This window comes from Hibiscus syriacus, unplaced genomic scaffold, assembly GCF_006381635.1.
Source record: "Hibiscus syriacus cultivar Baekdansim isolate YM2019G1 unplaced genomic scaffold, ASM638163v2 tig00002511_pilon, whole genome shotgun sequence".
NCBI lineage: Eukaryota > Viridiplantae > Streptophyta > Magnoliopsida > Malvales > Malvaceae > Hibiscus > Hibiscus syriacus.
The window spans coordinates 6,653,453-6,666,350 of record NW_024061932.1 but is presented as its reverse complement, the minus strand read 5'-3'; the positions used below and the strand labels follow the sequence as shown (position 1 = coordinate 6,666,350).

The following is a 12,898-nucleotide window of genomic DNA, read 5'->3' as shown; positions in this document are numbered from 1 at the left end:
ACAGTATCTCCTAGTTAAATTCACACAATCTTCCTAATTTAGGAACTGTTTTCTGATAGAAGTTATAATTCCCATGGGTGTACAAGTTACCTCTCAATCTTATTTGGGGAAAAATTACTTTAGAATCTCTTAGTGTAGCATTTTACTTTACTTTTGTAGTTACTTACAAGGCATTATAGCATGAAATTAGCATTGTAGTCATTACTTGTCAAGGATTTACTGGTAGTATCATTGAACCAGTCTCAAATATTGGGCAATTTTAGAATTCTGGTAGGATGGCTTATAGATTAGATATGGACTAGATATGGGGCTCTTCTCCTTTTGTTTACATGCACTAGTACCTTTTTGAGAGACAAAGCTGTCTCATATTTTTTAACAATGCCAAGATACAGTCACCTGTCAGCATACTGTTGTGGGATAAGTATAGAGAGAGAGAGAGGAGAATTCTTTGATAATTTAGGGAAGAACAAAAAAATAGACCAGAAAGATTAGGCAAGAACAGGGGATATTGGGGGTGAAACATCAGAATTTGGGGGAAAAGGAAGAAAATCAATAGAGGTTGAAAATCAATATAATCAAAATCTCAGTATCACAAATATTCAACATCTAAAAGCTAATTGAGAATAAAATACTATATGTATTTATAACCAAACCTAAAATCCTATCAAAATACGAAACTACTATAGTAACCTTGAAAATGCCCAATTGGTCTTGAGAGTGATTGTAAAAAAGCAGTGGATTGGATCTTGATGCCTTTTTCTGCCCCAACGTTTTTTAGTTCTTTGGTTGAGGAAATTGGGGCCTTTGTATCTGCTAGGGGTATTATTATTAATTGGATTCCTGGGAGTTGTAATTGGGAAGCAGACAAGCTAGCTAAGGAGGGGATTGGTTGAGGTGTTGAGTTTTATTTTATTTTTTTGATAAGAATTGTAGGCCTCGTTAAAAACCCCCTTCTTGATTATAGGAGCTTATAACGAAGCTCCTTAATCAGTGGAAGGAGGAAAAGAGTGCCTTAGAAATTTATTCAACACCTGAAATTACATAAGATACAACCAGAAAAACACCCTTCAAAAACAGAAAAACAGAAGACACCCAAAAACAACCATAACCAACACCACTGACTTAGGGTAAACCAATTTAGATACCTGATTGGTTTACCTCTTACAAAACTACCACCACCCTAACAGACTCAAAGCTTGTGCTTTGCCCGAGAAAACACAAAACATACAAACCAAAAATCTACAGACAATCAACCAATCCCCTGCTTAGCTAACTTATCAGCCTCCATTACAGCTCCTAGGAATCCATCTAAGAACAACATCCAAAGCATAATAAGAGCCCCAATTTCCTGTATCAGATCACGCAAGGAAGTAGGGGCAGGTCGTTGGTTCTTAATCCAATCCACTGCACTTTTTGAATCACTTTCGATAATAAGTCTTCCCTTCTTAAACCAACCCGATGAATAGAAAAAAACAATTCCCTCCTTAATAGCTTTTAGTAGGTGTTGAGTTTTATTGTTGTATTGTTCTGTATTTTATCTAGGGATGTTTATTATGTAAGCTGTATCTTATGTAATTATGGTTTATCAATAAGATGAGGCACTCTTTTCCTCCTTCCACTAGTTGCCTCTTTCACAAGAGCCAACTAAGAGGGAGGTTTTTAATGAGGCCTCCTATTCCTATAAAAAAAAATGCCCAATTGGTGCTATACATGCTTAACCCACTTAAATATATCGTGAGCTGTCTTTACTCCATCACTACATTAATTCTACAAATATGCTTCATTCAAGAGCTTATACTTGCTATTTTTGTTTGTTTGGAAAAGGTTTGGTGAAGTCATTTCTGTTTTACATAAATGAATTCTGCTTTTGTTTAGAACACCTATGCGTGGTATTATCATTATTTTAAGGGATAGATTAGAAAATGAGTATTTGTGACCGTGATCAAGATGATTCTGTGTGGTAAATTTATTATTTCAAATAGAGTTATAAGTCTCCTTTAAATAGACTAAATACATAGAGTTATAGTACAAATAAAATTACTCTAGATAGAATTCTATCCTATTAAGAGATAAAGAGTTATAGGATATCTAAACTGCTTAGTTAAGAGTTATAGGATATCTAAATTACTTAGTTAAGTTACAGGATATCTAAACTACTTAGTTATTTACAGTAAATCTAACTCTATTTACTGTCTACAATCTACAGATAGCTTTCCTACTTGATTGTTTTTTAATTTGACTGGTATCATCCTTTAACCCCCCCCCCTACAAGTCATAAATGGTATTACTGGAAAAGAACATAAGTTTGGTCTTTGATTGATAATATTGTCTTGATTGATGCTGTTGATGACTTCCTAATTTGGTCAGGGAGTGGAGATGGTTTGTTCTCAGTTAAGGCCTGTAGATCAGCTCTTATTCGTAGCTCTGGAGGAAATTTTCAGTGGAAGAAATGGGTTTGGTCTGGATTGGCTCCCCCAAAAGTTGAAACATTTTTATGGCAATTATCTCACCAAAAATTAGCTGTTAGAGTGGAATTGAAGAAAAGAGGTATTCCTTTGGAAGAGTTATTATGTCCTTTATGCCAAAAGGAAGAAGAAACAATTCACCATTTATTTATGTTTTGTCCTGTTGCTTGGGAGTTGTGGAATTTGTTCATCAATTTATGGGAGGTTAATATTGTTCTGCCCAAAGATCCCCCGTCTCTACTTAGTTCATGGTCTTATTTGAAGGCTTCTTCTTCTATTTGGAATTTCATCCCGGGTGTTGTTATGTGGTCGATTTGGAAGGCTAGGAACTTAGTGGTGTTTGAAAAATGGAATTTTGAGAGATTTACACTGTTTTTCATTTGCAGATTCAGGCTGGCCAAATGGTTTCTAGCTAAATTTCCTGAAGCTAACATCCAGGTAGATCTATTAATAGGAGATCCAAGGCTTGCAGATGGTTTAGCAGTCAATTTTCAGAAGAAGAAGAAGGATCTGTGCTGGTATTCACCTCCACCTGATTTTTATAAATTCAATGTGGATGGGGCTGTTAGAAGTGATGGTTTGCAGGGTGGAATTGGAGGTCTGTTGAGAGATTCGAATGGCTCTACCGTGATCTATTTCTCTAAGCCTGTCGGACTTGGTCCTCCTCTGTTTGCTGAGTTGAAAGCCATTAAAGAAGGAATTGATCTATTTCTACATTCGGATTGGGCGTTGAAGGGAAGACTTATTCTCAAAAGTGATTGTAAGACTGCAGTGGATTGGATTTTCAGGCCTACTGAGGCTCCTTCGTTCTTCAGTTCATTGGTTCGGGAACTTGGGGATGTAATTTCGGGTAGGGATATTATGGTTAGGCTGATTCCTAGGGCTTGTAATTGGGAGGCGGACAAGTTAGCTAAGGAGGGGATAGGTTGAATGTCCTTACTGTTAGCGGTTATGTTTGGTATTTTACTTCGGGTGATGTTGTAAGTTATAGTTGTATGTAATTCGGGTTTATTAATATATTGAGGTACTCTTTTCCTCCTTCCGCTAGTTGCCTCTTCTCAAGAGGCAACTATGAGGGAGGTTTTTAATGAGACCTCCTATTCCTATAAAAAAAAAACATAAGTTTGGTTTTCTTCTTGTCCTCGAGCAAAAAGGTGTCTGTTGTACTCATTTCTTCCCCTTCCATGTTTTTTCTGTCTTTAATCCATCCTAGTGAGTGAGGCTTTTCCCCTTCATTCTTTATATGTTCCTTTCTTATTTGTATTCTTTGCTTTCTCCCAATGGTTCCATAGTTTTGCTATGACTACCGAATTTTGTATTACAGTGTGGATGTGTGTATATACCCTTATATATATCTTTAGCTTCTTATAATCATGATAGAATGTGTTTCCCAGCACCCCTTCCCCTTTTATATACTTTCCTCACTTTCCTTGAATTTCTGGTTAAATTATTTTCCTATAAGAGATCAGATAAGGAACTTGAATCAATTGAACTTTTTATTTTCCTCTATCTATTAAAAATTAGGTCAAGAGATTTCTTTTTGGATTATCATTTTATACACTATTGGTCGAAAAAATAATTCCAAGAACAGTGTTAAGCTGATGCCAAGTGTCCCATTATTTATTTTTCAGATTTTTAAATATACTTAAAACTACACTTGTCATCATCTGAAGACCGCGTGTGGAGTATTTTTTTCCCTCTGATGTTGTATCACATAATAACTCTTTGTTTCTTATTTATCTATCAGAATTGTGGAACTATTATTACGTTGAGAATTGTATATGCATTCATGACAGCTTGTTTAGAGCTCTTGTCAAGGATAGTGAGCAATTACTTAGTTTCTTTTAAATTTTATTTTACGTTTAAATGTAGCATTAAAGCCAAGATTGTTTTTTTTTTTTTTGGTAGGAATAACAATTTGCTGTAGTTGAAAATCCTGGCTTATGGAATTGGACTTTTACTTTGAAGGACATTGATGGACAAGTTCTAGCTGAAATAGATCGTGATTGGAGGGGTTTTGGCTTTGAGTTTCTTCTTCATTTAAAAAAATATCTCTTAATTCTCACTTAATTCATGAGCTCTAGTTTTTTTTCACAGTTTCCATGTTAAGTTTTTGCTTATATTATTATTGTAAAATTTTGTTACTTGTTAGATTATAGCAGAGGTTTCGACTTTCATTAAACTCGAAATCCTCCTATTTTGGGATTTTCCTGCAAATCATTACTAGTTCATCCAGATGTAGACATTAAAGATTAATCCGCTGTTCCATTTCTAAAATTCCTGGCCTGATATGGGTTCTTTTAGTTGCTGGAGCTGGCTTAATTCATCATAATCCCTAAATTATAATGGCACACGGTTTGCAACTTTAGCATGCTTAATAAGAAAGACCCAACTATCTTCTACCCCAAGAGAGTTTCCTTAGTAATAAGATACTAGAATCTGTAAAAGTTCTTAATAGGAGTGTAGTATTTGAGATCGAAGAAGTTGGCAGGGTCCTGCGTTTGCTTTAGGAACTTCTTTTGTAAGATATTATTCATCTTGTGAGAAAGATGGTAGTGGATGTCCAAAGCGTTGAAGTGTATGATTTCATGTGTCAGTCGGCAAAAGATAGTAGCAGAAGGAATTCGAGGATCGAATATGTAGAAATCTGGTTTACATGTTTCAAAGGAGAAAACGTTAGGTTGGGAGTTGTGTTAATTCTCCTAATTAGATCGTATGCGGTTGATTCATACATTTTTGCATTTCCCATTGTACAATGTAGTTTCTAGAGAAATAGAATTCTGATTTCTATTTCATAAGTTTGATTACCAAAAAGAAGAAAGTCCTCATCCTTTTAAGGACTTTGTACAAGTAGTTTAACCTAATTCTAACTCTATTTAAAGTTTAAATTAGAGATAAACTAAGAAAAATATCCTAAACTAGCTAACAAACTATTTACAAAATAAAACAAATCTTATCTACAATCTACACTCCCCCTCAAGTTGGTAAGTACATACTATACAGTCTCAGCTTGGATGTAAGTTCGTCACAGTTGATTCTAGGAAGTGCCTTGGTAAGTACATCAGCCAGCTGCTCTCAAGTAGAGAGAAAATTAAGCTTAACTGTTCCATTTGTGACCTTCTCAAAGATAAAGTGGCGATCTATCTCCACATGCTTTGCTCGATCGTGCTGTACCGGATTCTTGGCAATGCAAATGGCAGATTGATTATCACAACTAAGTTCAAAATCCTCACTATGATTCATTTGAAGTTCTTTTAGCAATCGTTGAACCCAAATACCTTCACAAATTCTTTGTGCCAAAGCTTGAAATTCAGCTTTAGCACTGCTCCTTGCCACTACATTCTGTTTTTTGCTTCTCCAAGTTACCAAATTACCCGAGACTCGAGTGCAATACCCACCGGTGGACCTTCGTGATGTAAGCTCTCCTGCCCAGCTTGCATTGGTAAAGACTTCCACTTTTCTGCTCATTCTTAGTAAAAAACAACACATTTCCTAGTGTCATTTAAAGGTATCACAAGATCCTAGTTACTGCTGTAAGATGCTCCTCTCTAGGGTCATGCATAAACTGACTTACAATGCTAACTGAAAAAGCAATATCCGAGCTTGGAAGAGATAGGTAAATAAGTTTCCCTACCAACCGTTGATAATGTTCCTTGTCAACGGAAACACTTTCTCCATTAGTTTGAAACTTCAGATTTTGCTCCATAGGCGTCTCAGCAGGCTTACAACCTGTCATGCCAGTCTCCGAGAGTAAGTCCAAGATATACTTTCATTGATTAATCACAATTCCAGTGTTTGATCTAGCCACCTCCATATCGAGGAAGTATCGCAAATAACCAAGGTCCTTGGTTTCAAATTCGGTTTGTCAAAAAAGCCTTAAGTTTTTCAAATTTCCTAGGAATCATCACCCGTGACAATTATGTCATCAACATAAACAATCAAATAGCCTTTTTTTCTGAAGAAGTCTTGACAAACATAGTATGGTCAGATTGACATTAAAGGTAGCCAAATTTCAGTATAGCCTTAGTAAACCTATCTAACCAAGCTCTATGTGATTGTTTAAGGCCATATAAGGATTTCAAAGCTTACATACCTTGCCTGGACTAGAATTTGTGTTTAATCCAGGAGGTTGTTGCATATATACCTCCTCCAGGTTTCCATTAAGAAAGGCATTCTTAATTTCAAACTGATGGAGGGGCCTGTCAAGATTTGCTGCAAGTGATAACAAAATCCGCACTGTATTGAGCTTTGCTTTGGGAGCAAATGTCTCCTGAAAATCAATCCCATAAGATTGTGTGAAACCCCTTGCTACTAGTCTAGCTTTGAACCTCTCAATGCTCCCGTCTGCATTGTATTTCACCGTGAAAATCCATTTACAACTCACTGCCCTTTTTCCCGGAGGTAAATCAGTCAAGACCCAGATCTTGTTCTCTTCGAGTGCCCACATTTCCTCTTCAACAGTCTTTTTTCACCTTGGATCCTTTAAACCCTTTAGCAGTAAAGGCTTTGAATGAAGGCATCAATTTTCTGTAGGCAACATATCGCTGTATATGATGAGCAGTGCACTTTCGAACACCTTTTCTCTGAACAATAGGTCGATTAGATGTATCAATTACAGGAGCAGGGTCAACATTTAAAGAATCCGTACCTTTCTCATCATGTAAAGGAATTGGATTCGGGGCCGGCTCTTGAGCAGTCCTAACCGGTGTAGTAACATGTGGAATAGGCCTTTTCCTCCTTGTATAGACACTGAGTTCCCTTTGTTCAAGGGAAGTTGCTGAAGGAGGGTTTTTAGGTGTAGGAGAATTTGGTTCGAGTTGGAGTATGGGCTGGGTTGATTGTGATATAGAAGCAGGGCATCAAGAGGAAATTGTATTGTTTGAGGCTGAAATTCATCCCAACACTCCCCCTGGATTTCAAAAGTTGAGAAATAAGGCTGAAATTCGTGGAACGTAACATTCATAGAAATGTAGAATTTTCAAGTGATAGGAGAATAGCATTTATAACCCTTTTTAAGAGACGAGTACCCAAAAAAACACACTTGACAGCCTTAGGATCTAACTTACCCTGAAATTGTTTATGGATGTGAACAAAGATAGAAGATCCAAAAACTTTTACCGATAATGTGGAAGTCATATGTTTGAAAAAAGGAAACTGCTGGAGAAAGACATCTCTTGGTGTTTGGAAGCCTATAACACGACTGGGTAGGCGATTTATAAGATAGGTGGTAAGCAAAGCCTCCCCAAAAAGATTTTGGAACATTTGAAGAAAAAAGAAGAGAACGAGTCACCTCTAAAAGATGTTTGTTTTTTCACTCTGCGATTCCATTTTGTTGTGGAGTGTCGACACATGAACTAATATGGATAATGCCCTTTTCTGCAAAGAATGTACCCAAGGTATTTGTAAAATATTCAGTCCCATTATCACTCTTTAGAATGTGAATTTTAGAAGAAAATTGAGTGTGAACCATGGAATAAACGCCTTAAAGATACTTTTTGTTTCAAATTTTTGTTTCATTAAATATGTCCAAGTGGTTCGAGAATAGTCATCAATAAAAAAATGAACCACCTAGCCCCAGAAATATTCTTAACCAGAGATGGGCCCCAAATGTCAGTATGGATAAGAGAGAACGGTTGAGATGATTTATAGGAAGATGGAGGATAAGGATTACGTTTATGTTTTGCGAACTCACATATGTCACAATGAAATTTTAATTAAGAAATAAATTAGGAAACAATCGTTTTAGATAATGGAAACTAGGATGACCAAGGCGAAAGTGCCATAACAGGATGTCACTTGAGTTTACGCTAGACAGAAGAGAAGAAAAACAAACAAGATTGTTGGTGCAACTTGATAGGGCTTGCCTTTTAGGAGGAGATTGACCTTCAAGAATGTAAAGTCCACCACACAGATCAACACTGCCAATCACCTTCTCCAAGTCCAGTTCCAGTTCCTGAAAAACACAACTACATTTTGTACGACAATGAAGATCAAGACGCAACCGACTAACAGATAACAAATTGCACTGAAGATTCGGAACATAGAGAACATTTTGAAGCATAAGATCACTGTTAACAAACACGGATCCAACACCCTGAACAACAACTAAAGTTCCATTAGCAGTCTTCACATGTCTTTGAATGCTTAGTTGTGAAATCGTTAGAAACAGGCTGTGGTTTCCTGTCATATGATCAGTAGCACCAGAGTCGACTATCCATGAAAGTAGCGTAGAGTTTGAGTGAATCGAGAAGTTACCAAACTGTGTTGTAGATGCAGAATTGGTTTCAGCTGAAGAGAGTGTCTGCCGAATTAATTTTTTGCGATCCGCAAGCTGCTACAGATTGAAGTGGCCGAATTTTTTGCAGTGACCGAGTTATCTGCAGTGGCTGAATTTTTTGAAATGACTAAGGAAGAAGAAGACTCATCCAGGCCAGCATTACTTCCGAAGAAGTGACAGCCATCGTGAAGAGGATTTTTACGTACCAAGCTGATACCATGTAGTTTCTAGAGAAATAGAATTTTGATTTCTATTTCATAAGTTTGGTTACGGAAAAGAAGAAAGTCCTTATCCTTTTAAGGACCTTGTACAAGTAGTTTAACCTAATTCAAACTCTATATAAAATTTAAATTAGAGATAAACTAGGAAATATATCCTAAAATAACTAACAAACTATTTACAAAATAAAACAAATCTTATCTACAATCTACATACAAATAAAAACTGTACACTGTATTTGTTTCTGTAAATGTGAAATTGTTAGTGAAAACTGGTAGATGGTACTGGCAAATAGTTTCTAGGGATCAATTTTCTTGAAAGCAATGATCTATACTATGTGAGAATTTATGAAAAAAGAAGGAATTTTTCGCTTTTAATTATTTGGTTGAAGAAAGGAAAGACACTTTTTGAATAGGATGTAGAATTTATGTCAAAGCTGATATCCTCCTCTGTATAGGATCCAACTGGAGTGTTAAGGGTCGGCTGATCTTGGAATGTGATTGTAGGAATATTTGTGGAGTGGCAAAAGGACCCTTTCAGGTGCCCTAGTTCCTATGAGTTTATAGTTAAGGAGATTGTTGCTATGGTTAGTAGGGAAGAAATAATTGTTAGGGTGATTAGTAGGAACGCTAATAGGGAAGCGGACGAACTTGCAAAAAAAGGGATGGGGTAATTCTATGAATTCTCAGGCCGTCTTTTCTTGCTAGGGCAGGGATGTATTTGGGGTTTGTTGTGATCCTTGTAACTTCGGGATTTTATCCCTTTATCAATAAAATCTGAGGTACTCTTTTCCCCCTTCCGCTTTTTGTCAAATTCTTATGAATTTAGCAATTATGAAGGGGGGTTTTTAATGAGACCTCCAATTCTTATTAAAAAAAAAAATAGGATGTGTATTACATAAACAAGAGTTCTTTATGTATTAGGTTTCTTGTCTCCTAAGACTCTTATCAGCTAAGAAACTTTATCTATAAAGATGCTTATCTACTAAGTAATCTTGTAACACCCTGAACCCAATCCAAAATATCCGTAGGATCCAAGGAGCTACACTAGGTCACCGAGGTGACCACTAAATTTAAAACATTCTCATTTCAAATCCAACACATCAAATTTACAAATCATCCAAGCTGAATAAAATCAAAGCATAATACTATAAAAACGTTTGTACAAAATCAGTGCAACAATCTTTTTATGCAAGTCTGCATCTTCAAGACACTTACTACTTGGATGTATTTCAAACATATCAAAGTATTTTCAGTACCTGGTTATTGTGTTGCAATTTTGAGTGAGTCATCTCCCCTTGTAGATCATGAAGTTGAGTCTCTGAGTCTCAAAGAGTTTAAAGGTGTTTTATGAATTGGAGCCTCTCTTGCCGCATCCCATATTTCCTTGGATGTTTTGTAGAGAAGGAAATTTTCTCCAATTTCGTAGTCATTGAGTTTATTAGCCATGACATGACCATGTGATTTTCAATCTTCCATGTGCAATACTTTGGATCAGTTGTTTCTGGAATAGGAACCTTCGTGGTGAGAATCATCTTTGTCTCCTCCAGAAATATATATAAGAACCGATGGTGACCATTGAAGAAAATTGTGGCCATTGATTTTGGGACTAGTGATTGGTATTGATGAGTATTTGATGATATTGGTTGAGGAATGGCTTTTGAATTCAGAATTGACTTCCGAGGAGGTGTTGTGTGTCTTCATGTTGTATAAGGATTTAGAATCTAGTTCTGATACCATGTGAGAATTTGTGAAAAAGGAGTTTTACACTTCTTATTATTCGACTGAAGAAAGTAAAAACACAACCTTTTAATCGGATGTGGCTCATTATACTTTATTTGTTCCGGGGTTGGATTCATTTCAACATTATTGTCATAAACAGGTTTATGTTACCTAGCTGTGTGTTTTCTAGTTGAATTCAATTTTGCTACATGAATTAAAATTCTTAGTTTTCTGAAAATCGTATATAACCCCCCAAGTAATTTGCCTATACGCAGATATTTACAGATGCTGGTCAGTATGTTATCCGCTTTGGGAATGCTGATCCCATCTCGAAGACTGGTCCAGCTAGCATGGTAATTTCTGCATTAGAAATTGAAAGTTCTTTGTACATGGAGATTAAAAGTTTTTAAGTATTTTGTTCACAATATTGTTGATTTTGTTGCAGATCCAAGAGTTGGATGTAAGCCGTCCACTGACCCTCTCAGAGCGAGCGGTTGCTGTTGCTCTTGCTATATCATTGGATAATGATTACTTCTCTAGGCATGGTGGCTGGTAAGAATCCTTGTTTCTAATTGATATTAATTTAACTTTGAAATTTATTTAGAGGAGCAAGAAGGAAGAATTATTTTACATGATTTGATTGATATTTACTTCTACTATGCATTTTCAAATGAAAAAGTTACTTTAAGGTTTGGCTTGGTTATGTGGAAAGAAAATTGGAACTATGGCAAATTAAAAGAGTAGAAAAATAAAATGATGCAAAATACATTATTTCTTTCATGTGTGCTTAGTAGGAAAGGTGCAAAAATGAAAGGTAAAAATGTAATTTTCTTTCTATTCATTGCTTAGTTGGGTTAAAAAATGAGAGGAAAGAAAGTAAAGCTTTTGAAAAATACATAAATTTAAACTAAATTTGATTTTCTCACATCCCCCCCCCCAATTCCAATTTGTTGTTTTTTTACGTAGAATAAAAAATGATAACCCCTCATTTTCTTTCCGTTCACTTTTATTTCTTACAAGCATACTCAAAATTTATTTTCTTTCCACATTTCTCCCTCCTTTATCCTTCAATTTTCACTCAACCAAGCACACCATAAGGCCTTGTTTGGCATAGTGGAAAGAAAATTGAAATGATGGAAAATCAATGGGTAGAAAAATGGATTTTTTTTCTCTCTTTGCATTGATGTGCTTGGTAGTAAAGATGGAAAATTAAAAGAAAATGTAATTTTCTTTTCGTTCATTGCTTGGTAGAGTTGAGAGATGAGAGGAAAGAAAATAAAGCTTTTGAAAAATACATAATTTTGAAGTAACTTACATCTCTATCACATTTTCTTTCCAACTTGAAATGGTTTATTTGTACACATAGATTAAAAATGATCATCCCTCCCACTTTTCTTCCCTTCATAGTTCATCCCTATGTTGCTCTAGCTCATTTTTTCCCTACTCTATGAAGTACATGTTAGCTCTCCAAATGCATGTAAACATTTCGAAGTAATTGAATATACCTGAATTAGACACACTCAAATCCGAGTAACAATTGCATCCAATAATGAGCATCTTGTACGAGGTTAAATGCATTTATGCTCATATTTGTTTTGTTTCTTTGGTGCTTTTGAAAAATCTCAGCTTGGTTAAATGCACTTGTAGCTCAGATAAAGCAATAGAAAGATGAAGATTGAATAGTAATACAGCCTTTATTTTGCATCTTTAACAGGGGAATCCCTTTTATTGCAATGGGGGAGTAGTTTCTCTAATTGAGAAAGAGACATTTGGGAGCTGCAATGATCTGTATTGATACCATTATGCTACTTGCTGTCTTGGACTTTTCAAACATTGTTTTTACGTCTTTTCTTCTTTCGAAATGAAACACGAGTATTGTTTGTTAGGGGAAAATGTTTGGTGAACCGTCTTTAGACTTCCGAGGCATGAGCTGCTTAAAATTGTTTCACTGTTACAACATGCTGTTTCGATATAAAAGCAATCACAAAGATCTTTATTATGGTTTATTATGGTTTGATCAGGACATTATTTATTCTAAAACAATGTTAGTTCATAAACTTATCAAATGACCTTAGTGGTGAAAAAAATATTATTTTCTTAAAGATCATGAGTTTAAGTTGTTACGTCTAAGGAATGTGTTTTGCCAATAAATTAATAAGTTTTAAACATATATTATCTTATAATCACTCTATTTAACTTTTGAGATTGAAGACTTA

The 12,898-nt window shown here is 35.6% G+C and overlaps 1 protein-coding gene across 1 annotated transcript in view; it reads left to right on the top strand.

Moving 5' to 3' along the window:
- Nucleotides 1-12,597, top strand: part of LOC120147188 — a 30,191-nt gene extending 17,594 nt beyond the window's left edge. Inside the window, exons 10-13 of the mRNA XM_039160628.1 lie at nucleotides 4,374-4,493; nucleotides 10,958-11,035; nucleotides 11,128-11,234; nucleotides 12,397-12,597. Coding sequence (XP_039016559.1) covers nucleotides 4,374-4,392 — 19 coding nt within the window. The 3' untranslated portion in view covers nucleotides 4,393-4,493; nucleotides 10,958-11,035; nucleotides 11,128-11,234; nucleotides 12,397-12,597. The remainder of the gene's footprint in view (nucleotides 1-4,373; nucleotides 4,494-10,957; nucleotides 11,036-11,127; nucleotides 11,235-12,396) is intronic.
- Nucleotides 12,598-12,898: the final 301 nt, after the last annotated feature.